Source organism: Littorina saxatilis, linkage group LG12, assembly GCF_037325665.1.
Source record: "Littorina saxatilis isolate snail1 linkage group LG12, US_GU_Lsax_2.0, whole genome shotgun sequence".
NCBI lineage: Eukaryota > Metazoa > Mollusca > Gastropoda > Littorinimorpha > Littorinidae > Littorina > Littorina saxatilis.
This window is the reverse complement of record NC_090256.1, coordinates 31,148,290-31,175,881: the sequence shown is the minus strand read 5'-3', so window position 1 is coordinate 31,175,881 and position 27,592 is coordinate 31,148,290. Positions and strand designations below refer to the sequence as shown.

Sequence of the window (27,592 nt, the reverse complement as noted above, 5' to 3'; positions counted from 1 at the left end):
GCAGTGGGCCCAGGATCACATCAACTGGAACTGGAGACAATGGCGAAACATTGTGTTCACCGATAAGATCCGTTACTGCATTAGTCATGTTGATGGGCGTGTCAGAGTGTGGCAAAGAAGAGGTGAACGCTATGCTGATGACTGCGTCATGGAACACAATGCCCAGGGTGGACCAAACGTCATGGTCTGGGGTGGAATCGGCCTCAACCAAACCCTGTGACCTGTGTTTTTCAACAATCTTGGTCCTGGTCGGGGAAACGGCATCACAGCACAGCGCTATATGGATCAGATCCTACAGCCTCATGTCGTGCCCTTTTTCCAGGCCCACAGAAACTGTTCTGCAGCAAGATAACGCGCGATCGCACACAGCCAGGGTCTCCCAGGCCTTCCTTGAATACCATAACATCGACATAATGGCTTGGCCCGCCCTCAGACCAGATCTGAATCCCATTGAACATTTCTGGGACCAACTTCAACGAGAGCTCAACCAGATTCTCCCAGGACCAAGAACTACCGCAGAACTGCGTCAGGCCCTTATCCAAGCCTGGGGCAACATCCCCAGAGACGCCATCAACCGACTCATCAACTCCATGAGGCGCCGCTGCCAGGCCGTCATCAACGTCAATGGGGGTCACACACCATACTGACCTTCTGTCGAGGCTTCCTTTGCCCATGGCATCGACAGACTATGACATAGCCAAGAACATTGTTTGAAGAACATTCCACCGTTATTTTGATTCGTTTCGATGTACCGTTCATGAGAAATGAAATATTCAAATTGTGATTAAACGTTTTTCTGGAGAAAATTCGCGTTTCTTTTGTTGCTCAGTATAGTTATAGTTTGATCGTGTAGATCAGACACTTGGCCACAAATAACACCTGTTTTTTTAAGAAATCATCACGTCGATTCCGTGCGAATAAGCTTTTGCCAAACAACTCTTTTTAACACTGTCTAAGTGATCTTTGCTCATTTACTTTAGTCTTAAACGCTTTGGCGAATAATTCTAATTAAATGGTGCTGTTGAGAAATGAATTTCCTCCAAAAATGTTTTTTTTCTTTTTCTTTTTGCATTTTTACGATTTTCTCAGCATGTTGAAGAGACACGTTTGCCTTCCCGCAGTGGGGCACTGCGGTTATGAAATTAAAGGCCCCTCCTGTTTTTGGAACCGCAGGAGCTTTCTAGTTTGCTGTTAGGTAGATTTTTGGTTCCTCTTTCCTGTCATGCTCTCTTTTTCTTCATGAATTCTTTTCTTTTTTCTGCCTTCTTGCTCATTCACCTGTATTTTTTCCAAAAATCTCTTCTCTTGCCGCTTGTCTCGCGATTCATGTATAGTTTAATCTGTTAGTGTTCTGATGTAAGTCCAGCAGTAGATAGGTTAAGCCTATTTTAACATACTGGAAACTGGTAATCTTCCAGTAGGTATTAATTTAGTTTTACTAAAGCCTGCTGGGACACAAGTAATGGGTTAGTGCATTTGTAAACAGGAATCGCTTGACAAGTGGCCCCCTTCATCCCCCCCTTCCTCGTCCTGATATGGCTCTGCGTAGTCGGCTGGACGTTAAGCAACAAATAAACAAACAAACAAACACGTTTGCCTGCAATCACGACTCGCTTGACCCCTACCCTGTTTAACACAATTTATGAACAAGTAAACAATAAAAACGATTAAATACTATGCACTTGTCGTACAGCCAGTAAATTATCCTCTACGAATCTGTTTTTCTTTTTGATTTATCTTATCTGGTTAATATTTTACGACAATTTAAAAATGACGAACAATCACTTGCAACAGCGGGCGCAAATGAGTTGCGTTTCTTTCGCCGGGGACTGTAATGACAGTGAAAATGATTTGCAATTGTCATTGACACAAGCTCACACACACACACATGCACACTTTGGACACCAATTTATTTAACATTTTTTATTTTTGCTGACACGTTGCATACATTCACTGCAGTCAACCTGTAGTTTTGAGACACAACCTGTGCACATTCTGAACATGCAAAAAAGTAGTGTTAGGTGTTGAAGACTTTTTCAAAACAGCACAAAAAAGGAAATAAAAAAAATAAAAAATAAAATATGCATGTAACTCTGCACTTCCAAGATAAAAGCAAACAGTGTCTATTGATCATCAAACTGAGATGTTTGAGTAAATCACAATGAATGTCGGTCAGCCTGGCAGAAATATCTTGGTTTCATTACTACCAAGGTACTAGTAGGTTAGCACTGAATATTTGTCCTGGCAAAGTTTCAGCTAAAAAATGACCCCCCAAAAAGTGTGTGTTTTTCTCATACCATATCACCCTTTCTCATCTTAGAAATCCGATACATAATTTAATTTATTCCTTACTTGCGCAACCATTTTTCATACTTCATGAACTGCATCATTTTGTGTTATACAAAAATACTATTACACACACCTACAGTCCCTTACAATACTATATGCTCTTCTAATGAAACATTGTTGATATTCTGTCAACACAAGCCAAATTCTCCATGCAAACACCAAAATTACATTTATCATACCACCTCTGAAACATAATTCATTCAAACACAGCATTTGTGTTGCACTTTCATGCAAAATCAATATACTTTATGGCAACTTCCTTTTTAACAATGGACGGATATTCTTTGGATGTATAAAATGATACATTCCTTAACTCATTGTCTCCAAGGTACGGATATATCCGTACCCACTCATATGGCTCTATCTGACTTGGTACGGATATATCCGTACACACAGTCACTTCAGTCGCTTCCTGTAACGTCGGTCTAACGCCTGCATTCCAGCGTGTTAATACACAGTTGCTACACAGTTACCACAATTCTGAGTGACCTGCTGCAGCACAGCTGGTCTCGGCTAAAAAAACAAGAAGGGCAAAGCCCATACGACTCACATGCTTGACCTTGACCTTTACATGACCTTGACCTTCAGCTAAACCTAGCAATGACATCATACACTAAGAACTGCTTTACACATTTTTCCTACCAAAATACATGTGACCTTGACCCAAGGTCAAGGTCATCCAAGGTCATGCAACACAAAGCTGTTAATTCAAGACATAGGAAGTACAATGGTGCTTATTGGCTCTTTCTACCATGAGATATGGTCACTTTTAGTGGTTCACTACCTTATTTTGGTCACATTTCATAAGGGTCAAAGTGACCTTGACCTTGATCATATGTGACCAAATGTGTCTCATGATGAAAGCATAACATGTGCCCCACATAATTTTTAAGTTTGAAACAGTTATCTTCCATAGTTCAGGGTCAAGGTCACTTCAAAATATGTATACAATCCAACTTTGAAGAGCTCCTGTGACCTTGACCTTGAAGCAAGGTAAACCAAACTGGTATCAAAAGATGGGGCTTACTTTGCCCTATATATCATATATAGGTGAGGTATTCAATCTCAAAAACTTCAGAGAAAATGGGAAAAATAGCTGTTTTTTAGACAACATTTATGGCCCCTGCGACCTTGACCTTGAAGCAAGGTCAAGATGCTATGTATGTTTTTGGGGGCCTTGTCATCATACACCATCTTGCCAAATTTGGTACTGATAGACTGAATAGTGTCCAAGAAATATCCAACGTTAAAGTTTTCCGGACGGACGGACGGACGGACGGACGGACGACTCGGGTGAGTACATAGACTCACTTTTGCTTCGCATGTGAGTCAAAAATGGTCAACATGGGTGGGGTAGAAAGTGTTAAAAAAATAAGGACAGAATTGATACATGTATTGACATGGATAAGAAGTATATGCAAAATAAATAGCTTAAGGTGCTACTGTTATGGCCATTACATTATTTTAAGAAGCTAGAATAAAATGTCAAACGTACATAATTCTTCTTAAAGTGCACCTTTAACTTCAATAATGTGTTAGCAGCAAAGGCTTTGGGTTCTCTTGTTCGTGCTCTTTAGGCTCATTCACAAAAATGAGTTTGAAAAGTTCAGAAACTTTTAGAAATGTGCTGTATTAAAAAAAAAAGACAAAAATGACGTTTTTCAAGAAATAAAATCATTGTTCTTGCTTTATAATTATGGATTACTTTATTTATCAATTTATTAATCTACTTTTCAAGAACTAAATATCAACTGCCTTCGTACAACACCAAGTCCAAAAGTGAGCCTTATGGTCAAGACTCACTTAACGCACTTCATGCTTTACCTTAGCACGATTTTGGATGCCCACTCCCTGGCCAGTGGCAGTGACACATGTAAACACAAACTACCACTTTCCTATTCAGCCACAAAAAATACATTCACACAAACATACACACACACACACACACACACAAAACACCTAATTGTTTTGACCTTTTTGTTTGATTTTGTTTACCTGATGTGAAACAAACTTTGTTTACATTTGCTACTATGCAGATTATTGAAAACAATTTTGCAATAGCACAGTCAGTTTATAATGCAGTCCCAAAGCTCTACCCCAGGATACTGACAACCACTCTTCCATAATTTCTGTCCTTCACAGTCTGAAAGTTCAGTCCTGTATCATGCATGCATAAACAAATCACAGTTCGGAGCTTCATGATAAGACGCCATGTCGCAATTGTTACAAAACACCTCTGTGAGTTTATTACTGTCCAAATGAAACCTCTTGCAATAGAAGTGTTGCAAAAGAACTGAAGAAATGTCAGAAATCCACAATCCCAGCCAAAGAAACTTTTCGACCTGATGGCCAAAGAACCAGTTGAGCCTAGTGTTTGAGGCGAGTGCCAACTGGAAAGTTCTTGCGAACGTCAGCCTCAAACTCTTTGAGTCTGTACTCCACGTTCTTCTGGCGATGCATCAGTTTACGATGAAGGTCTTCAGCCTGCAAAAAAACCAAAAACACGCCATGCTGTAACATGAATATATGATCAGCAATCTTTTCATCTAAATTTCTTGTTCATTTGTTTTTTGTGTGCGTTTTGTTGTTGTTGTTTTTAATGAAGTTGTTTGAGGGTCAAGCAGCAAAAACAATCAAAGCAAATGCCTATCGTGACATTATTTTCAAGCAAAGCTGAAACATGTACACTTTCACAGTGTTGTAACATGTAGAGAAATGGCCTTTTTGCATTTAACCAACTCCCCATTCCCACCTCCAGGAAAAAAGATAAAGAAAACAAAAATTGAAAGATATTACTCTCCCTCCCCCAAAAAAACAACAACAAAACACTCTCTCTCACACACACATACACATGCACACACACATGCACACACAAAACAAAGAAAGAAACAAAAACAAAAATCACAACGTTTACATGCCACATGGCACATTTACACAAGAATGTTCCAAAGTTTCTGAAGACATACTAGCTCTCATTTTAAAAGCATACAAATGTTGATACGCTCTGACTTCGCAAAATCCTTTCATTTTTTTTAACTAAAATGACAGAGGCCTTCCTAACCAGTTTACTTGATTGTCAAAGTGGTTGTGTTAAATGTACACAACATGTCTATTTCATGGAACACAAAATTAGTTGTGTATTGTAATGGTGTGCGTATGAGTACATTACACCAAGATGTAAGGGAAAGCAAGACACAATCACCCCACAAAGTAAATAAGCAAAAGAATCAACCAAAAGCATCTGGAAACTCAGATTATTCAAGACAGGAATAATTTTTTTTTAAAAACATATAACTCATCTGTATGGTACATGTACTATTGTCCACAAATTAAATATATATAGAATGACTATTATGTACAATTACAATTAAAAGGCCAATGTGGAGATGGGGTCGGTGGTGGGGGGTATTTAGTTTGCTTAATGTATTTTTCCCACAGACCATGATTATATTTCAAACTATCTAAGCAGCTTATTGTCAGAAAAGACAGTCTGTCGTCAAAAAGGCCGAAGTGTTGTTTAACTGCTCCGTTTCATGCAGTCAGCACAAAACCTGAAAGAAAACAAACTGCATCAAATCCTGTGTAAACAGCGCTGCTCCGTGAAGACGATCCTAGAATTACTTCACACCAGGATCCTCACAACGCCAGATCAAAACATACATCCTCAAAAATAATGTTATATATCACAGCAGTCCCATGAACCACAGATTGCTGAAACCTGTTACCCAAAAAGACTTCGATGGGGATTATAATTTCAGAAGCAGTCCTTTTCCCCAATGAGTATATGAACCCAGAGTGTCCAGCACCAACAGATGATGAGAGTGCATAATGGCAGAGTGCTGCGCCAGAACTCACCTATGGCAGCTCTCTGCAGAAGCAGGCTAGAACCCGTTGCCTGCCATGAAGCGATATAAGCCAGTTGACCGCCCTAAAGGTTACACACAACTGTTAGTATTTATCAAGGCACCATGGATTACTTCAAACTACCATCATATCTATGGAGATCTAATAAACAAAGGGAAGTAAGCGCTCTAAATACATATGACATGTGTACAATAGAGTAAGTGAGAATGAGGATAAGGATAAGATAAGATTTTATATTGTCCATGAGGGCTGCTTTCTCCCTGGGGAAAGCGAGCTGCCATACAGTATACGGCGCTACCCATTTTTAAAATTTTTTCCTGCATGCGTGTATTCATGTTTCCAAGCCCTGAGACTTAATGCCGTGTGAGATGGAATTTTTTTACACTTTATTTCAAGTCACACGGGTATTTGGTGGACATTTTTATCTATGCCTATACAATTTTGCCAGGAAAGACCCTTTTGTCAATCGTGGGATCTTTAACGTGCACACCCCAATGTAGTGTACACGAAGGGACCTCGGTTTTTCGTCTCATCCGAAAGACTAGCACTTGAACCCACCACCTAGGTTAGGAAAGGGGGGAGAAAATTGCGGCCTGACCCAGGCCTGAACACGCAACCTCTCGCTTCCGAGCACAAGTGCGTTACCACTCGGCCACCCAGACCAAGTCGCTTGTTCATTTCAATACTTGTTATTCTCTCAGGTGCCAAGAGAATGCTCTCCCTTACTCAATTACACATGTCGTATGCATTTAGAGCGCTTACTTCCCTTTGTTGATCAGATCTCTAAACAGCGCTGTGCCTCGTTTATTCAAGATCATCACATCTATGATCAATCTTTATGACACATAAACTAAATGCTGTTAACAAGATCTTGTAAACTTTCATGTAAACTTTTGTTGCTGTCCTACCCTCTGAAGTTCAGTTATATTTAAGTTCTTATCCACCAGATTTAAAAATCATTTCGACAGTAAAGATTTCTTAATGTACTGCTGACCATAAATCATTTTTATATTACCCCTAACACTTGGTATTCTCCCTTCAACTCATACTTCAAATATTTTATATGCCAAGAACCAGAGATCATAACTTAAAGCCATATGTACTCGATGACTATACACGCTAATTGCTTTACCAACAGCTGGAGACAGACTAAATTAAGTTCCCTGCAAAATATTGTGGTCTAGGACCCCTTAAATGTTGAGATATTTGAATTTTCATTTTGATCTGGATCGTCCTATTTATAGATTTGGCAACACATGTAACGTTGATGCAAGGGAGAGAACACCGCGGCTTTGTTGACATCCTCACATTTTCAGAGGCTAGAACAAGCTGTAATGCATGTATTATGGTCCGCGCATGGTGACGTATCGTCATTATATGGTCTTATGGTGCGTTTGACATCGATTGTGGGCAAACTACACTTTGTAAACACGGGAGTGCGTTAGTATGCCTTTAAGAGAAATGTTATCTCTTGCGGACATTAGTAATTGTAAGCAACATGTGGTTCTTAGGTACCGGTGTACAAAAACCATTCCTTGCTATTTGCTCCTTGACAATAAAAAAAATGCTTTTTTTTATGAAATAATAGCATAATTTTAACACTAACTTGTAACAAAAAGTTCTTAATGTCTTAAAATTAATATAAAAATCAATATCAAAGGAAAATATAAAAAAAACAAGTACTAAAAAATATAATAACATTTTAAAAAATCTAAAAAATCTAAATCAAAATATTTAAAAAACAACTATACTTCAGTTAGCCTTTGCTAGCGCTCAATTCTGCGTCGAAGTACTGGCGTTAAACAGCTTGAAACTATGCATTCATCCCAAACATTTCTGCTAAAAGAAGCAAATCATTTCGCAGCGAATATTAATGGAGCATTTTTATGTCTTCTACATTTCAATGGTTGTCCGGCCTCATACTAAATCATAGAGAGAGAGATAGATAGAGAGAGAGAGAGAGAGAGAGAGAGAGAGAGAGAGAGAGAGAGAGAGAGAGAGACAGACAGACAGACAGACAGACAAAGACAGACTGACAGACAAAGACAGACAGAAAGAGAGAGAGAGAGAGAGAGAGAGAGAGAGAGAGAGAGAGAGAGAGAGAGAGAGAGAGAGAGAGAGAGAGAGAGAGAGAGAGTGGATATGATATGCTTAGTTTGTACATATGCATGCAAGAATACTTGTAAGTTACATTGATTGAGTGCAATTTCAATACTTTTCTGTCCTGCTCATGCAATCTCTAATTTTTTTCACAATGACCTAAGTAGAACTGCTGTATGTGTTGTAGGTTAAGCATGTTCCTGTGGTGTAAATAAAAAACAAGAAGGGCAAAGCCCATACGACTCACATGCTTGACCTTGACCTTTACATGACCTTCAGGGTCAAGGTCAAATAACTAAACCTAGCAATGACATCATACACTAAGAACTGCTTTACACATTTTTCCTACCAAAATACATGTGACCTTGACCCAAGGTCAAGGTCATCCAAGGTCATGCAACACAAAGCTGTTAATTCAAGACATAGGAAGTACAATGGTGCTTATTGGCTCTTTCTACCATGAGATATGGTCACTTTTAGTGGTTCACTACCTTATTTTGGTCACATTTCATAAGGGTCAAAGTGACCTTGACCTTGATCATATGTGACCAAATGTGTCTCATGATGAAAGCATAACATGTGCCCCACATAATTTTTAAGTTTGAAACAGTTATCTTCCATAGTTCAGGGTCAAGGTCACTTCAAAATATGTATACAATCCAACTTTAAAGGACCCTTGCGACCTTGACCTTGAAGCAAGGTCAACCAAACTGGTGTCCAAAGATAGGGCTTACATTGCCCTGTATAGCATACATAGCTAAGGTTGCCATTCTCGATAACTTCAGAAAAAAATGCGAAAATGTGAAAAATGGTCGTTTTTAAGACAACAATTACGGCCCCTGTGACCTTGAACTTGAAGTGAGGTCAAGTTGCCGCACATGTTTTTTGAGATCTTGTAACCATACACCATCAGGCCACATCAGGTGTTGATAGACTTAATAGTGTCCAAGAAATATCCAACGTTAAAGTTTTCCGGACGGACGGACGACTTGGGTGAGTACATAGACTCACTTTTGTTTCGCATGTGAGTCAAAAATGTACTTCCTCAACAAAGCTGCCATTCTTGTCTTTTAGGCAGGATGGAAAAGATTACATAGGCACCCTTTAGTAAGAAAAATAAAAAATTAAAAAAAATGGAAAGGTTTTTAGAGAGAGGAGAGAGCGGAGTCTTACACAGAGAGAGAGAGAGAGAGAGAGAGAGAGGGGAGAGAGAGATGTGTGTGTGTGTGTGTGTGTGTTTGTGTGTGTGTGAAACAGACAGTGCTGTCAAATGCTTTAATAGGAGACAAACAAAACAAAACAAAATGAGAGAAAGATGGGGAAATTACTTCTGCAAAATGTAAATTGGTTCATGCAAAATCAAGCTTTTGACTCTTATTGTACATTGTATAGGCAAAATTTACATCAGCGTTAATAACTGTAGTTTGATGAACAACATTGAAAATAGCAATTGCTTCAACAACTGTACGTACAGGGAAACATCTAACAGAATTTTACATTTGAATTTACATTTAAAAAAAAACTAAGTATGAAAATTGACAAGTTAGATGAATTATCAATATCATCAGAATAGTAATAGCAAGTGTGTCTGACTTTTGACTGGAAAACTAGCTGTTGTACCTGTGTCATTAAAATGGTAACTAAAAAATGTTGAATCATCTTCTTTGAAATTGAACTTTAACATCTATTCACCATGCGTGATTGCAACTGACCAGGACTCCAGCAATTATTATCAAGCAATAAAACTTTCAAGAAGTTGCACAACACATTTATAACTCCTTCAGTATAATTTTTTTTATTGAAAACCCCCCACCATTTTGAAGAAATCCAGCTTATCTGGAGCTGTGCCAACCTTGTATGGATTTCAATCATAAAGACCATTTTCTCAATGTTGCCCTGTACGTACACCTACACTGCTGGGTCAATGTAAGCAAGACTACCAGCAAGGTTGAAAAAAGGTGGCAAAATGTTTGTCCATGCCCGAAATAATTCTCTTGTTTCTTGCACTCTGAGGGCGAAATCCAGCCACTGCCACAACAGAAAACAAAATGTTGCAAACAAAGTGAAGACTGGTGACAGATTAGTATGCAAACAGTATGCAGGACTGGTCTGTCAACTAGCTATGTATCCCAGAATGCTGTTTCTGATATGAAGAGGAAAATGATGTTATAAATATGACTGATTATTAATATATTTCCTATAAAATGTCTGTTATTTGAACTTTTTAGAAGGCGGTGAAGTTGCAGACCCTCATACATTATCCTGATGACAAAGTGTGTGAGTGTGTGTGATAAAAACACTGTCTATATAGTCAGAGATTTTTACAAAATGAAATATTCCACATGCACACATGCAACTCGCACTGAAATACGAAATGGCTTCTCCAGAAGTAGACAGAGAAAGAAAAATAAAGGCCTTCATTGTCCAAGCTGTCAACCAAGATTCACTCAATAAAAAACAATATCATACTAGCAATCTACTAAAAATCCTCCAAACACATGCATCACACCATAGTCCAGCAATTCAGCAGTGAACTCTGGACTAACATATCTTACTTGGGGTGGGGTGGGGTTGGTGGTCATGGTCGCATTTTGCTGTATCAGCTAGCTTAACGACACTACTCTTTGCACACATTCTTCTAACAAGCCCAAAACACACGGTAATCTGCATTTTGCAGATGGAATTTATCTTGAGCAGCGTTAACTTGCCATGACATGAGTAAGATATATTTCCAGAAAGCATTTCTTCTTTGAAAAAAGGCCCAACTTGCATAGCAAAACTCTTGCTTTAAAAATAATGTCACTTCACAAAATTTGCATTACAACTCATGACAGATACCTGTGTAATGCCTTCCCTTCTGAGGCAAACACTTCAAACCACAGGAATTTAAATTCAAACATAACATAGTCACACAGATATTATACGGGTTATTCTCCAGAGCTGGGTACAAGATACAAGATACAAGATATTTATTCACCAATTTTGCAAAAGGATTTCATCTTGGCACGGCACGGTAAAAATAAAATAAAAACCAACCAGACACATATGCAGACACACATCACCATGCATGCATACATACGTACATTACACTGTCATGCACACACAGACACAGACCATTTTGTGACATGCATTTTCCATCCTTTAAATGGTTATAACCTATATCAAATGGCAACTAGAATGGATTCTCTTTACTTTTTTCAGTAATACTCCAGTTAGACACATGTATATATATATATATATTTTTCCCTCTCAATTGTTAGTGTTCAAATCCATGTCACAACTTTTGGTTTCCATGTTACGAAGTTGACATACTTTGAAACTCTTGTAATTTGCTGAACGTAGACAAACAAAATGTGCAAGTATTTCTAATTCTTTCTCCGCAGGCCAAGGATAAATATGGAACCAATATTTATTATTAAAATCAATTTGTATGGTTAAACAGTCTCAGTTAAGTAAAGAAATGTCAACTTCATAACATGCATGTTTCCCCTGGTACGCAGGTCTGGAGAATAACCCATATATACGCTACCTATGTTCACTCCAATGTTGATTCAAGCCACCTAAGTGATGCCATGTACTTTTTCATTTCAATCAGAACAGAAACTTCTCATACACACATCAATTTCTTTGTGCAGGGGTATAAACGGCGAAGTTAACTTTGGTACAAAATCTGGTCTGTGTGTCATGAAAACCAGGTCTGATGGCCAACAGAAAGTGAGGATGGAAAACGTCTCTGTTTAAAAACGCACATATTATATTCTGTTGCCAAAAACGGTCCCACTGTGACAAAATCCCCCCCCCCTCTTGGTGTCATTCTTAAAGTTTCGCTTGATGAGAAAATAAAAGGACATCTCTCAGGGCATCTTTGCCTAGACCACAGCAAACCAGATTACATATTATTGCAAGCCTGTGTGATCTATCAACTGTCAGGCACTCTAACTCAGCGACACCAAGTCTAGGCAACCCAATGTGCAGTTTTCTTTGACCACAATGACCTATTCCTACAGTGAAAACCAGTGAATCAGCAGTATCAACCAGAAAAAGTGATGATGAGAAAATGGACAACTGTGTGTGTGTGTGTGTGTGTGTTTGTGTGTGTGTGTGTGTGTGTGTGCATATGAGTGTGTGTGTATGTGCATGTATGCGTGTGTGTGTGTGTGTGTTTGTATGTGCGTGTACATGTGTATGCGTGTGTGTGTGCATGAGCACACAAAGCCCATTTTCTTTCAATGACAGCATCCTATTGAATGCAGGTACAGTTTCAATTGGGACGGTAATCAACTACACAAAAAGTTGGATCCAATTAATCTCTTCGCCAAAAAAGTTAGAAATGATATGAGTCTGTATGAGAACATGGTTGTCCATGCCATTTAATACTTTTGTTGATATGCTGAATGTATGCTTGACCAGCTGTAAAATGCAGAACATTTCTTCCTTTTGCATGAAAGCAAGCTGGTTGGTTTTGTCTGAAATCTGTAGTTTCTCTTCTCAGCCAATAACATTCAAGCACCAGGAAACTATGAAACCTTGTAGAAGCCCAACAAGGAACAGGACAAATATCCTGCTACTGCATCAATATATTATGTGTATTTGGCATGCAAGGCATGGAAGATCAAGACACTACGCCCAGTATCGAATAAACGCCATGCACCCCCTACTTTTGGTCAAATTCTGTGCACAAGGTACAGTACCTAGTAAACACCCACACCCCAGTTTCGATCATTGGAGTAGACAAGGAAAATAAAAAAGATTATTCAGTCTGCTGTTATTGTTGTTGTTCAATTGTTTCTCTTCCTTGGAATAATAATAATAATAATAAAGTGTATTTATATTGTGCCTATCCCTTACAAAAAACAAAAATATTTGGCTCTAAGCGCATTACAACATGTGTAGGGACTTGGTACAATCAAGTCTGACAAATACAATAACACAATATACAGTCGGTCTCTTAGGTAAAACTGGGAAAAGCAGCTTCGACATTTAAACACTGCTACTAAAAAATCCTCTAACAATGCATACTGCTTTACAATATGCATTTATGTATAAATATAGTTAAAGAACATCGAGTTAATAGGAATTAGAAAAGGTTCTTATGATAAAACTATCTAGCGAACGACGAAGAAGAAGAAGAATAAAACTATCAATGTCAATGTATAACAAGTCATTCAACGTAAATGGCCAAAGAACAACAACAAAGCAATGGTGATAAAACAGTTATACTCAATGGCTAATAACGAGGCAGAACTAAATAGTATCGACACAAGATTAAAACAAAACATATTCCTGGAGACACATTTATACATGTATCAAATAATCAATATACAAAATACAGCCCTCGCACACTCGCACACACACGCCAAGGCACGTGTAGTCGCACTCATACACCGCGACAGCTATCGCGCGCACGTACAAGGGAAAAAACAAGGGAATGTTTCGCGGAGTGGACAGAAAAGGGATTCGAGAGTGGCTTAGAGAATCGCGATACATTTTTGATGCATCGGACTGCATGGGAGGCAAAAGAAACAAGAAGAGCAAACGCTCGATCGAGTCACTTTCGCAGTTCTGAATATTATATGAGGCATCAGATGGACAGGAAGAAATTGCTATTCACAACACAATGAGTCACGTTCACATAAAATTTGAGCCCGGTCACTTTTATAGTTTCCGAGAAAAGCCCAACGTTAAGTTGTGTGTTGCCGAACAGAAAAGGCTAGTTATCTCCCTTGTTTTTCTGATAACGTTCGTAAAAGGCTACAGATGTAAATACTTTGATGTAAAGAATAATCCTACAAAGTTTCAATCACATCCGATGAACTTTGTCAAAGATATAAAATGTCTAATTTTTCCTTTGACGCTGACCTGTGACCTTGAAAAAGGTCAAAGGTCAACGAAACCATCGTTAAAGTGTAGAGGTCATTGGAGGTCACGACTAAACAAAATATGAGCCCGATCGCTTTGATAGTTTCCGAGAAAAGATATAAAATGTCTAATTTTTCCTTTGACGCTGACCTGTGACCTTGAAAAAGGTCAAAGGTCAACGAAACCATCGTTAAAGTGTAGAGGTCATTGGAGGTCACGACTAAACAAAATATGAGCCCGATCGCTTTGATAGTTTCCGAGAAAAGTCCAACGTTAAGGTGGTGTCTACGGACGGCCGGCCGGACAGACTAACACTGACCGATTACATAGAGTCACTTTTTCTCAAGTGACTCAAAAACGAAAGCTTCATCTTGGGCGGGAAGTGATGTCTGAATTAAGAGGTTGATTTAGGTGTTTTTGGATTTCTTGCCCTGGAGAACAGGTAGAGGGTGGTGTCGTCAGAAACAAAGATCTTTTGAAGTTATAAACTTGTCAACAGACACTAAAAGCAACAAGATTTTCTTCGTGGTTTGCTTGCAGAATTCTGTGTGTGTGTGTGTGTGTGTGTGTGTGTGTGTGTGTGTGTGTGTGTGTGTGTGTGTGTGTGTGTGTGTGTGTGTGTGTGTATGTGTGTGCTTGTGTGTGCTTGTGTGTGTGTGAGAGAAAGAGTGAGAGAGAGGAAACTTTTGTGCAATAACGCATCCTTTGAACACTTCTATGCAAAATGACCAAAATATCGTTATTCTAACAAAGGAACCGCTCCTGCAGAGTACCTTAGGTAAACACCTGCCCCCAACTTTTGGACAAAATGTGTGCATGGGGCATATACAAGGTAGTTTACGGTATATGGCTTGACTAATAGGTGTGGCATCCCTCTATCCTCGGCTTTCAGCCAGTATCATTCAGCACAAGTAGAGAGATTTAGAGCAAAATTATGTTAGAAGTGTTCTGTATCTGACCAACCACCAAACACCATCACCTCGAAATGCTGTTAAAACACCTATGTGAAGAAAATTAACTTCATAAATGGGTTGGAAATAAATCTGCAAAGAAGAAAGTGATAAATGCTTCTGCTTCAGATAACTAACTACCTTTCAGTGAAATAAACCAACAAACTAGCACAAACTGAACACAAAACACACATAAAATACACCTTCTACCTCTAAACTATTCCTCATCCAAAATCTAATATATACACTGTACTGATGAAAGTCAAGTTCAGTAAAAGCTTGTGGTGATATACGTCACCCCAATCATAGTGATCGCGCTAGCCATTTTCAATACCGGTATGTGACTTTATAAAAAAATAAAAATAAAAATACACAAAAAATATTCACTTGGTTGTGTAACCCAAATCTAAAATACAATGATTAATTTTTATTTGTCAGGAAGAAACCGGTCAAACAAAGTACATCCATTAGGAATGAACGGTTGCCGATTTCAATTCCAGTATTCTTACCAATAAAATACTGGAAATAAAGATTCTTTCATTCACAGTTATTTCAAGTTACAGACCAGAAATTGCTGGCTAATGTGATCCTTGATTCAAATTTATTCAAAGTAACACAATACAACCCCAAACACCAACCTTTTTAAGTACGGAAACAATAAATACACTGTACATGATTAGAATACTGAATAAGGCTGGCATGCAAAGTTATTTGTGTATCTGTGCAGTACACAGTGCAAGCAAATAGAAGCAGCTACATGCAAAGCCAAGGGAAATAACCTGTGGTCCAAGTTTTGAGCTCCTGGTATCGACGTTTCAGAGAAGACTGAAGGTTTTTCACCTACAGTACACAGAGCGCACAGTACAAGTACAGACAGTGTACAAAATACAAGAATGATAGATCTCTATGAAATAAGATACATTTTTGGGTGGAAAATATATCCTAATAAAGATGAACAGATCAAGCAACTTCTTTGATGAATTAGCTTTGTGTCAGTGGAAATGAGAAATAATTTTTTTTTAATACAGGCATCTACTCAAATTTTTTCTGTGTTTAACCATTATTTAAACATACTGAATGGTGTTGGTTCCTTAGTGAACCATCTCTTGCTACTTGCTTTATTTTATGTTTTCATTCATTTTTGATATTTCCCTTCTTTTTATTAATTATGTTGTTGTTTTTTCATTCATGGATTGAGTAATTTATTTATTTATTCATTGAATTTTTCCTTCTTCATATTTATTTTCAAAAGAAACACTTAAATCTTTTACAGATTCTTTCAAATCTGTCCTGTCAAACCTTCTGAACACACCTGAATACCTTCCTTTTGTTCGGAAGCTTTCATGATGATCGAGTTTCACTGAATTCCTGCATATAATTCTTGGACATTTCTGTGCTAGCATACATGAAAGGGTGATAACTATAGGTATACACTGACACACTGTGAGGTCATCTAAATGAGTGGACTTAAGTGAACTACTTTTTTCATTAAAAAGTCCCACTAAATTGCAATACCAATACCAATGTATATCATCTGCAGAAAGCTCTGGAGTGCATGTGAAACAAACAAATGTGCCATGCTTTTCTCTGCAATGTACTGCAAGCAATTTTGATTACCAGTAGATTGACAACAAACTTCCAAACCACTGAACAGCTTGATTATAACATTAAATCAAATGTAATAACAGAGTGATTCACAATGTATTCCACACAATTATTTTAAACTTTAATTAACTCAAATTTAATTTACTTGCTTCAAAGCAGCCATACCTTTGTGGCAAACATTTGCTTCCCAAATACACAACTACTCAGTATTTACACACCTACTGAACTAGTATACATATTTCCTATGTTATCAGTGCACAAATCCCACAAACTGTGCAATGCAGCTTGACACAGTGTGGTCTAAGGGTGCTGAACATGTGTGCACGTGTGTGCAAGCAGCAAGCAGTGTGCATACCAGCCTAATTATGTTTATTTTCTCATGGACACTGTATCATCAACAGCTTTGGCCATCTCAAATACAATTTCACTATAGTTACACAGGATATAATTACACTCTCTTATACTCTTAAGATATCTTTGTAGCAGGAAGATCTGCATAAATTATTGTTCAGCAGTTTTTGTTAGCCTCTTGGTTGTAATTCCATAATTTTTTGTAAGAAGGTAAATCAAATCTTGGGTATATGGTGGAGGCACATTCACACCTGTTTTGACTTTTGGGAACTACCGTACGTACATTATACACCTCCTCAAAATTCTACCTGCAAAAAACACCAAGCTACCCCTCCACATCTCTTTTTGTATGAGAAAGTCTTTAGATAAAAGATTAGCGTTTGCCTGTGTCTGTAACTTGTTTTGCAGGTTTCCAACGCAGAAGCCAAGTTCTTCTTCTTAAGACTTTCTTTGTTTCTCTCATTTCTCTCTGGAAAAAAGTTACATGTACTCTGTGGTGATCTTCCGCTGAGAGACTGTGAGAACCAGCTTACACTTTATCCAGCTACCTGAAATTGTCATGAAATACCGGCTTTTCAGAGGGTCCATCCTTAATCAGTCTTTATCTGCATAGTTTTTGTTGTTGTTGCCTATACATACATTTTAGTTTTGTTTGGAAAACAGCAAAGCACTTTGAGTCACAGCACTCCACTCCCAACACCAATTATGTACATCCAAAGCAATACAGTAACATTAATACATTTACACTGAGGGGTCTAATACATACAACACCTGCCATTCTTTATGCATGATGACAAAACTACAGGGGGACAAAACTCTTAACCACAAAACAAAGGGGATGAACAAAGAAGGAAAAAAGCAGGACCTACCACATCAAGTTCTCGTTTCGCAGCTTCCATTTCTTCTTGTGGGGTACCCCTGGGTTTACGACGTCGGTCTGCCATCTGTGATGTGTGGTCCTTGATTCGCTGTTCCAACTCTCTAATCTTGGCCGCTCTGGCAACACCGAAAGACAAACTCAATTAAGTTATCTCCCTTTGCACAAAAATGCCAGGAACTGACAAAAAGAAGAAAAGTTTCAAAATATTACTTCACGATTGTTACTTTGTGAATGAAACAGAGGTGACTTGATGGATTTCACATTCAAAGAAAGCCTCAGAGTTTCAATATCTCTCGCTGATTTCAAACATTTGATCACATTTCACAGGAATATAAAAAATATCAATCTAGCTGCACTGTGAAACTGGCATTAACTATCAGCATCTCCAGATGTACCTTCCCACACTTTTATGAATTTACTGTAACCAAGTGCACAATTTAAAACACTCGCATTATCTTTGAAGGGGAAGCCAGTCAAACAGGAGTGAGTTTAAGATGAATAAGTAGCCCTATCAAATCTGCAATGTGAACGCAAAGGTTACCAAGAGCATACCAGGAGACAACAGCAGACCGACCCCATCACAAACACTTCTCTACAATTGACAGGTGTCTAACCGGCGACGTACAAGAAACCTCGAGCTACTATAAATAGCCCAAGCTCAAGCCCTCAAGGCCGGCAGACAACATCTACTGGCCGTATAAAATTTCATCTCACACGGCATCACTGCAGAGCGCCTAGAACTGTACCCACGGAATATGCGCGATATAAGCGTCATTGATTGATTGAACTCTGTCAGTGCAGATAGAGCTGCTGTGAAGGGAGACTACTGCGTAACCTTGTCACATTATATTTGGCACAAAATGTGCTTCATGTTGTTAATGACAGCAAAAAGAAGACAGGTTAATGAAAGGAACGTTTAATTAACTTTAATTAACTAGTTTATCTTGATTTGGGAACACAAGCAATCAGGGACGGTGAAAAAGACACCAACGAACTTACTTTTCCTCTTCAATCCTAGCGCGGGATGCAGGGGAGAGTGCTCTCCTTGGTTTTTCTTTGGTCTCCTGTGAAACAAAAAGAGTTTAATCAAGAATTGTTTCTTTATATTTACAACTCAAAAGAACTGATGAGAACTGCGCTACCGGCAGTCTTCTCCCGTACTTATGGCCATTTAACCGTGATGTCTTTGTCTTGGTGAATAAAGATTTCATTTCTTTTTTAACATTGTTTGTCTCACCATCAGTCAATTTGAGTTTTTATATTGCATGTATTTAAATCTGTTTATGAATTAATGCAGGAACAAAATCCTTCTCTCTCTCTTTCTCTCACACACGCACACACCCATGCACACACACACATGTACAGACGTACACACACACACACACTGTGACACACACAAACCCTATGCATGCTCCATACTTTTACATTTTACAATCATAAATGCTTTGTCAACAAAGAATGGACTAAAAGAAACAATTGCATCAGCTGAACTCACCTTGAATCTATCTTCGTTGTTCATCATTTTCATGTAGGGCTTGTCAACACCAAATGGTGCATCTTCTGCTGTCTCAGGATAATCTGACAGTACAAAACCAAAAACCTTATACATGTATAACGATCCCTTCAAACTGTCACAGTCTTGCACTAAACTTTGTTTAATGCCCCTATTGGAACCTGGGACTGTGTTGACAACATGTGATTTTGTTTAGGTGTGCCACAGCAAAGGACATCTGCTTGTGTGATAGGAATGTTTTGCCACACTTTGCTACAGTCGGTAGATTTTGCTATACATTGTGACACTGCCCTTGCAACCATCTCGTAAAAGCAACCACCTGCCCACAACAGTCAATCTCAAGAATCAGAGACAAGTTTTTATTCGATATAATTCTCTTTTTGATAGCTACCACATGTCCACCACCCTTAACGACCACTTTTGGTCGGTCCCTTGGGTGGTCGTTATAGACAGGTAAGACTGTAGTAGACTAATGTTTTGCAACAAACCATGTAAATAGTTGCAGCACAAGACCATGCATCTCAAAAGCTATCTAGGATTAGTGAAAGGCTCTGTGTGTAGCCCTGGGAATGTGTAGAATCAGTAAATATAATCTTAACTTCATGTAAAGTGGAATCTATTTTTTACGACCTCCAAAAATCTGAGAAAATCAGGTCCTAAAAAAGAGGGAGTCTTAAAATGGAGGTAAATTTACAGCGGTTATGGACAGAAAATCTGAAAAAAAGAAGGTCCTTGTCACAAGCGCCTGTTGTATGTAGAAAAGACCCATTGCAAGCGCCTGTGTTGGTGTTTGGGCTTTACTGCCTGTGTGTGCGCTATATGTTTTTTTTTCGTATTTTTCGTAGTTTACGTTGTAAATGTTTGTGAACTGTGTTCATTTGATATATGAATTTAGAAACTGGGGAATAATACTTCATTCGGGGAAGGCTTGCGTTCCAAGCAGCGAATCCAGCTACAGCAGCTGTAGGTCCGGTTTCAGAGATCGGACTGGGGAAGGGCATAATGATTTGTCTTGTACATGCGGCCGAGATGCGGTGAGTCTTTATTTGTAATATATGTATCGGAGTTATAGGAAATAACTTTAGGGACATGTAGTTTGTTACTTTGGTATATATATGCATACGTCCGAGTCGACCGGCCGTTTGTTTGTTTGTTGTTTGTTTGCTTGTCTGCAAGTGCAGTATAATGGGTTTCTACTATTGTATACTTGTTGTATTTTGCCTATGATAGTTATGATTATATCTAAGAAATATTGTTAAATCGTGTTGTTAATATATTGATGCTAGTAGCTCGTTTGACCATTAATTTGAATATGTTTAAATGGTTGCCAGCATGAGTGATTTGGGTATATGAGTGTGTGAATCAGTATTGCCATTGTCCATATAATCCTGCTTTGGAGTTATTGGCATAAGACGGGCCGGGTAAAGGGTAGCGTGATATTGACTATGAAACTAACTCTACGCATATTTCAGGTCGCCCTGTCGTTAACCTGAAGACTGAAACAACCAAGTTCTGGTGTCAACTTTAACCGGAAGATGACATTTCACCTACATCTACATCTTCATCTACGTCTGCGCAGTCTTCTGCTTCACCTTTAACTGTCGTCCTACTACCGTCATTCTATCGTCTACGTCTACATCATCGGGATTTCTATCTACGGCTGGACTCAGTTGGTTATTTGAGTATTACCCTTATTACCTAGCTCGATAAATAAGCCATTTACTCCAGCAGGTCATTAACTTAAAAGTGTGTGTGTGCGTATGTGTTATAAATATGTTTATAAGTGAACAATAATATTTCCTCTTATACTACAATTTGTGTTTGTGGAACTTTATTATGCAAGATTCTTATTGAGTCGGTGGTTGACTGGCTGCGCGTGTGTGTGATGCATGTGTGTGTGTGACAATCCTAGAAGGGAGGGAGTCTTAACTATAGGGTTTTTTTTAAAAGGGGGGTTCTACTGTACAACCAAATTTATATGTTGTGACACAATTTTATTTCAGGACAGTGTATCAAGGTGTTAGTCTACAGAAGTTTACTTTTGCTAAGGCATTCTGAAAAGTAAGTGACTGTAACCAACCATCCATCTTTTGATTAGAAAATACAAACCTTTTGTTCCCTTGGTTAAAGTCTGATACCGCTTCTGAGCCTGTAGCTTCTTTGCATCATCCCTCCAATCTTTCAACAAGGAATTATCTCTGAAATATCATAAAGATTCTTTAAAAAAGGTAATTAATTCAAGTATTCACTGTGTCATTTTATGCGAATGTTTTTCATCTTAAAAAATCCACACAGGAAAACATATTTTAATATCTCGCATCTCATGTTAATTTTCAATTCCAGATTTCTGTCAGGAATGCCAACTTTCAAAATAGTTGTGCAACAATAAGATTATTATCACTCATGTTATTGTCACCATAAGAACAGTTATTTCCATCAGAAAAGACTTCTTTCTGAAAAAAACCAGCTTTCTTGGTTGCAATTTAGTGGAACATGAGAATAATGTTTACAAGATTTGGCAAGATGGCTTAAAACCCAAACTAAAAAAAACCACCACAACATGGCATAAATTATTGACACATGAATGCAGACACTGTCTTTGCAAATGAGAGGGCAAATACTGAAATCAAAAAGAATATTTTTTTAACAGGATAAAAAAAAAAAATAATTAAAGTCAAGCACTCACATGCAGACACACATATATAATAGACAAAGCGACAGACATACATTGAGATAGATAATGAAACAGACAGACACACAACTCACTTTCTTCGTTGCAGAATGGTATCCGTTTTCTCCTTCATTTCCCGCACCTTGGCCAGTTGCTTTTCCTCTGCTACCTTGAAGGCGAGGTATTCATGTGATGGAGGTTCTGGGTAGGGGTTTACTTTCCACGACAACACGCTCGATGTTTTTTGAGAACTGTAACCAAGTGAAAGAGGGAAATGTAACACATTGATAACAGGCTCTCTGAGTAATCATACATCCACAAACTTTAATGCAGCCAAAGTACCAACACATACAACAACAAAAATAAAAAAATAAGTCATTTTAAATAATGGACCAGAAATATCCTGGAGCAGAGTAAATAGCTACAGTTGAACCACCCTTTTAGACCCAAATTTAAGACTTCCTCCCTTTAAAGGCCCTGTTTTCTCTGACTTGTTGTTTATTATCTCTGTAAAATGACCCCCATTTTAAGACACCCTCCATTTCAAGACCTGATTTTCACAGATTTTTTGAAGTCTTGAAAGGGACGGTTTCACTGTACTTGATTGGATCCAAGATCATCTGATGCTGTTTTTGAGAGTTAATGTTGTCAAACGAAACGGAATTAGCTTTTTCTTCACACACTGACATTTTCATAGAAACAAGAAATAAACAATCAAGACACCTTTCAGCTGTGCCAGGACTAGCACGGCTACCAGCACTGGCTTTCAGCAACCGTTCTTTCGTCATTTTCCTCATCTGGTTGTAGCCGGTTGATCGATACATCTCAGCCGACAGAGGCATCGGACCAACCAGCTTGCTCTTGTTGCTCTTGGATCCTGTGGTGTTTGAGGCGGTGTCGGCAGATAAGGATTGTTTTAAGCGTCGCTGCCGAGCCAGTTCCATCATGCTGGCATTTGTGTTCCAGTCGTCAGAGCTGCTGGAATCACCGGAGTCCTCAAAGATGCAGTCTAGCACCAAATCTGCACATTGTACACAGTGGCTTGACCATAAATATTCAGCTTTTAGTAACGCTGCTTTTAAATCGATGCATTACAGACTCTGAAGTGAAAAGCCGATAATGCTTGTTTTGTCAGTCAGGCCTTGCTGGATGCTGTTGCAGTTTGTGCGCGTGCTCATCACACCCTTCAATAATTTCCGATAGACACTTTCTGTTCAGCAAGCTGCCCTATGCGCTCCATGAACATTTTAAGGCCCCCTGGTTTAAGGTCCCCCTATCCTTTTTAGACCCTGCATTGATGTATATCATGCTCATTACAACATGTTGTTTTAAAATTGACCTCCATCTTAAGTTTGATGGTGAGAACCATAAAAGGCAGATTCCACTGTATACTCAAAATTATGTAAAATAATACAGATGTATTCATTGTCTTTCTGTATGGTTTCTCTATAGGGTAAAAAGAATCCATCCCATCTTCTCTATCTCAGAAAGTCATAATTGATGTTTTCTGGAAATAACTGTCAGGATTTTCAAGGGTTGTGGCAGAGAAAGCGCCCCAGACACCGAGGAAAGTGCCAACACGTTGCCAAGTGACAATCTTATTGCTGGCCGCCACCTCAACGAACAATTTTAACTAACAGTTTACTATGATGTGTATGTTATGCACTGTACGCTTAATATCATACCCTTTTTCAAAACTATACTCATCGGACATCATGATTCGTTGCGGCAATGACCGCTGGCCCGCAGTGTTCTATGACGATGGGTTTTGATCAAGGTCACATGGGGTTTGGCTTGATTTTACATTGTAGATATTCTGTAGGTATGCAGACAGATGCTAATGTAAATGCTCACTGCTGCCTAGAATGCAAACTGTACGATTTTTGTATGCAATACCAACCATCTCTAACTGTAGTTGTCTTTGCACTGGATTTAGCTTGCAGCATCTCCCGCAAAAACTTCTGGATTTCATATGTGCCTCTTTCAATCACATCTTGAGGTGGGAATTCTAAGGGGTTGTTTGTGATGTTCAGCCCATGCAACGTCTTGACAAGGCCTGGAAAATATACAAAGACACAAATTACCCAAAATAGTATTGGACTAATATCAAATTTGGTATAAGACAACAAGAAATGTCAAGGTTAGTTAATCATAATCTTGATTTCGTGTCTTTCTCTTACTCTCTCTACCGTTGCTTAGAAATTTAATTGATGCACACACACACACACATCTGCATGTATCCGCATGACACATATGTGCTTGCTCACACACACTCAAACACACATACACACAAACGTGCATGCAAAAAAACAGATGTGATACTTACCAAGTTCAAGAGGTAGGCTTTTCAGTTGGTTATTTTGGACGAGAAGGTTGCGAAGACACCTGTGACTACTCAGGTAAATGCTGGGGATACGAGTGAGGCGGTTATTTCTCAGATCCAACCATTTTAGCTTGGGGAGGCACTTGAAGAATTCATCAGGCAAGAACGATATTTCATTTCCCTCCAGATAAAGATACTGAAAAAAAACCACATCCAGATGTCAATTAAACAAACTAAAAAAACTTTCTCACAATCTGTAGACACATTTTCTAGCTAAGCTTGATGTTGCAGGCTGAGTCAATCAGCTCATAACAGAACTTATACAGACTTGCTTGTTTTAACTTTTTTCCCCTTCTTCTTGTGTTGGTAGCCACAGTCCACAAGGACCATTATTGCCACTTTCGGGATGAAGATAAGTCAAACTAGCGACGACAGAAAAGAAAACAAGTCGCGTGAAGCGACAGAAAAGAAAACAAGTCGCGTGAAGCGTGTAAAAACATTTAGTCAAGCTGTTTGCATCAAAGTAACAGATTAAAGGCACAGTAAGCCTCCCGTAAACCATCACAGATACGGTCAGGCTTTTACACACAGTACAAACACCCTTTCATTAAAACACTCACCAATTGAGAACATCCTAGGTGCCCTCCGTAAAGAGCGAACAATTATAAAGAATTTATTTTTGCGTGGTTTATTTTATCCCTGAGCCATCGTGAACCCGTGTGATCCAGTTTCCCTTTTTCACAATGTAGTCGTCAGTTAGTCATTTGAATGCGACTCGATGTGAGCTTATCTACAATAGCACGTTTTTATGCACGAAACAAACGGCTGTGGTTCACAAGAACTCTAGCGATGGCTTTTGACTGTTGAGAGGAACGGCGATTTGCACTGATAAAACCGTCGTCTGCTACGACCCTTGCGTGACCCTGCTTCCGGGCTTTTCTTTTTTTAAACTTTCACAACTTCGAATTGTACTGATCCTGTCTTGATGAAAAAAGAATTCTTTTATGATTAAAGAGTGTTTGTGTAACAAGCTGTCAATTTATTATTTAGATTTTAAAAGTTAGGTCTAGCGCAAAAACGCACCAGGGTCCAAAAACATTTTGATAATCATCGATCCACGGCTATCGCCAGTTTACATCGATAGAATGAGACCCGAAGGGAAGTAACTAATTTTTGACTTGAGTTCAGGATGGGTCCAAAAAGTGTTCGAGACAATCTGCAAAATTAATTCTTTAAAAATTGCTCGCTCTTTACGTAGGGCACCTAGGATGTTCCCGTTTGGTGAGCGTTCAAATGGAAGGGTGTTTGTACTGTGTGTAAAAGCCTGACAGTATCTGTGATGGTTTACGGGAGGCTTACTGTCCGGGCGTGATTTCCGGTATTGAATATTCATAACAGCCGTCCAGCACCAAAACGAGGCGCCATTGTTGTAGAGGAGCAAGTCCACGAAAATAAATTCTTTGAAAATTTCTCACGCTCGACAGAAAGCAGCCAGGATGTTCCCTTTCGGTGAGCGTTCAAATGGAAGTATGCTTGTACTGTATGTAGACGCTCGGGGAGCTCTGTGATGGTTTACGGGAGGCTTACTGTGCCTTTAACATCAACAAACAGTGATCGTCGAGACTATATTTAAGATAGTCTTGATTAACCACACCCAAAGACCGACACGGGTCACGCTCGACTCAGAGTATAGTAGCGTGCAAACGCAGTACTTAGGCCTACTTAACCTATTTTCTGTAATTCTGAGCAGAATTTTAGAGTAAACATGACATATGTTTATATTTTTGGATTCAGGAGAAATTGAGGAATACAATGCAATCCTTTTTAAATCTGTTAGTGAAAATTTGATTTAAATGACAACTTTAATGAGCAAACTAATATTAACTAGTTTTTAAGCCTCCAAGCTGAAATGCAATACCAAAGTCCGGGCTTTGTCAAAGATTACTTGACCAAAATTTCAACCAATTTAGTTGAAAAATGAGGGCGTGAGCTGTGACAGTGCTGCCTCAACTTTCACAAAAAAACCGGATATGACGTCATCAAAGACATTTATCGAAAAAACGAAAAAACATCTGAGGGTACAAACTCTCATGTGAAATTTCATGAAGATCGGTCCAGTAGTTTTCTCTGAATCGCTCTACACACACTCACACACACACACATATATACCACCACCCTCGTCTCGATTTCCCGTCTATGTTAAATCATGACTAAGGTAAAAACACTACTACTACTACTACTACTACTACTACTACTATAAACAACATGTATTTCTTCAGCAAGGAGTGCAATCCAGTGTATGTACACACATTTACCATACTGATGAATGTACCTAACACAAAGTTACAGTTGCAGACAGACTGTGATAACATAGTGCTTATAAATGACAAACATCCGACTTAAGGAAACCTCATGTCCGCTACAAAAACAAGGGAAAACAAACTTAGTGTGCAGTCATTTGCGTATGTGTGTGTGTGTGTGTGTGTGTTTGTAACTTTGTGTGTGTGTGTGTGTGTGTGTGTGTGTGTGTGTCGTGTGTGTGTGTGTGTGTGTGTGTGTGTGTGTGTGTGTGGGTGGGTGTGTGGGTGACGAGCAGCGAATAACGGGTTTAGAGTTACCTCAACTCCTTCCATTTGCATCAACTCGTCAGGAATCGCCATGAGGTGCTTTCCACTCAAATCCACTGTTGGTGCACCAAGAGCTTGTGCCTGCAGTATGCACTGCAAAACAAGCTCTTCCTCCCGTTTTGTGCGTGCAAAAGCCGTGTCAGCTGGTGTTTCTGTCCCAGAAAAGGCTCGTTGTCCTAAATCTCCAAACATTGTCTGTTCACCAACATCGAAGTCCGGAGTATGTGCACTGTCATCAACTTGATCAAGATCCATGTCGAATCTTTCCAGTTCACCGCCGTTCTGAAACGCCACGTGCGCCATCTTGGCCGCACCGTTATGTTTTTCTTCAACGCCAGTCACTGGCAAGTTTCAAGGACACAACATAACATAAAGTAACCCTCTTTACGTGATGTTCACTGAAAATCTGACACAATTTCGCTTCCAGGCTACGGCGTCTGTCGCCATTTTGATCAGAGAGTGACAACAACAATGGCGGCACTTGTTGTCCAATCACTATG

General features: G+C 38.9%; 1 protein-coding gene across 6 annotated transcripts; it reads right to left on the bottom strand.

Moving 5' to 3' along the window:
* Positions 1-1,908: 1,908 nt before the first annotated feature.
* LOC138981735 (leucine-rich repeat-containing protein 27-like) lies at positions 1,909-27,560 on the bottom strand. 6 transcript variants are annotated; one of them, XR_011460704.1, is made up of 14 exons: positions 27,084-27,560; positions 24,469-24,661; positions 24,043-24,198; positions 22,866-23,163; positions 22,238-22,393; positions 21,581-21,669; positions 19,454-19,536; positions 18,958-19,022; positions 17,948-18,074; positions 15,902-15,962; positions 10,294-10,341; positions 6,205-6,277; positions 2,979-4,833; positions 1,909-2,908 (listed from the first exon to the last, which is right to left on the bottom strand). XR_011460704.1 is itself a non-coding variant. In XM_070354806.1 (13 exons), exons 1-12 carry the CDS (start codon positions 27,393-27,395, stop codon positions 6,231-6,233), a joined length of 1,635 nt encoding a protein of 544 aa, XP_070210907.1. In that variant the 5' UTR covers positions 27,396-27,560; the 3' UTR covers positions 1,909-4,833; positions 6,205-6,230. The 6 variants fall into 6 exon arrangements, 5 of the variants coding, with proteins under 5 accessions (XP_070210907.1, XP_070210909.1, XP_070210910.1 ...); XM_070354806.1 differs by having other exon boundaries at positions 1,909-4,833; XM_070354808.1 differs by lacking the exon at positions 6,205-6,277 and having other exon boundaries at positions 1,909-4,833.
* Positions 27,561-27,592: the final 32 nt, after the last annotated feature.

Coding starts and splice junctions, on each gene's coding strand:
- LOC138981735 (XM_070354806.1), bottom strand. CDS start 27,395: ATGGCGCACGTGGCGTTTCAGAACGGCGGTGAACTGGAAAGATTCGAC. Junction 24,662..27,083: donor TGCAAATGGAAGGAGTTGAG/GTAACTCTAAAC, acceptor GTTTTTTTTCAG/TATCTTTATCTGGAGGGAAA. Junction 19,023..19,453: donor ACAACGAAGATAGATTCAAG/GTGAGTTCAGCT, acceptor TTTGTTTCACAG/GAGACCAAAGAAAAACCAAG.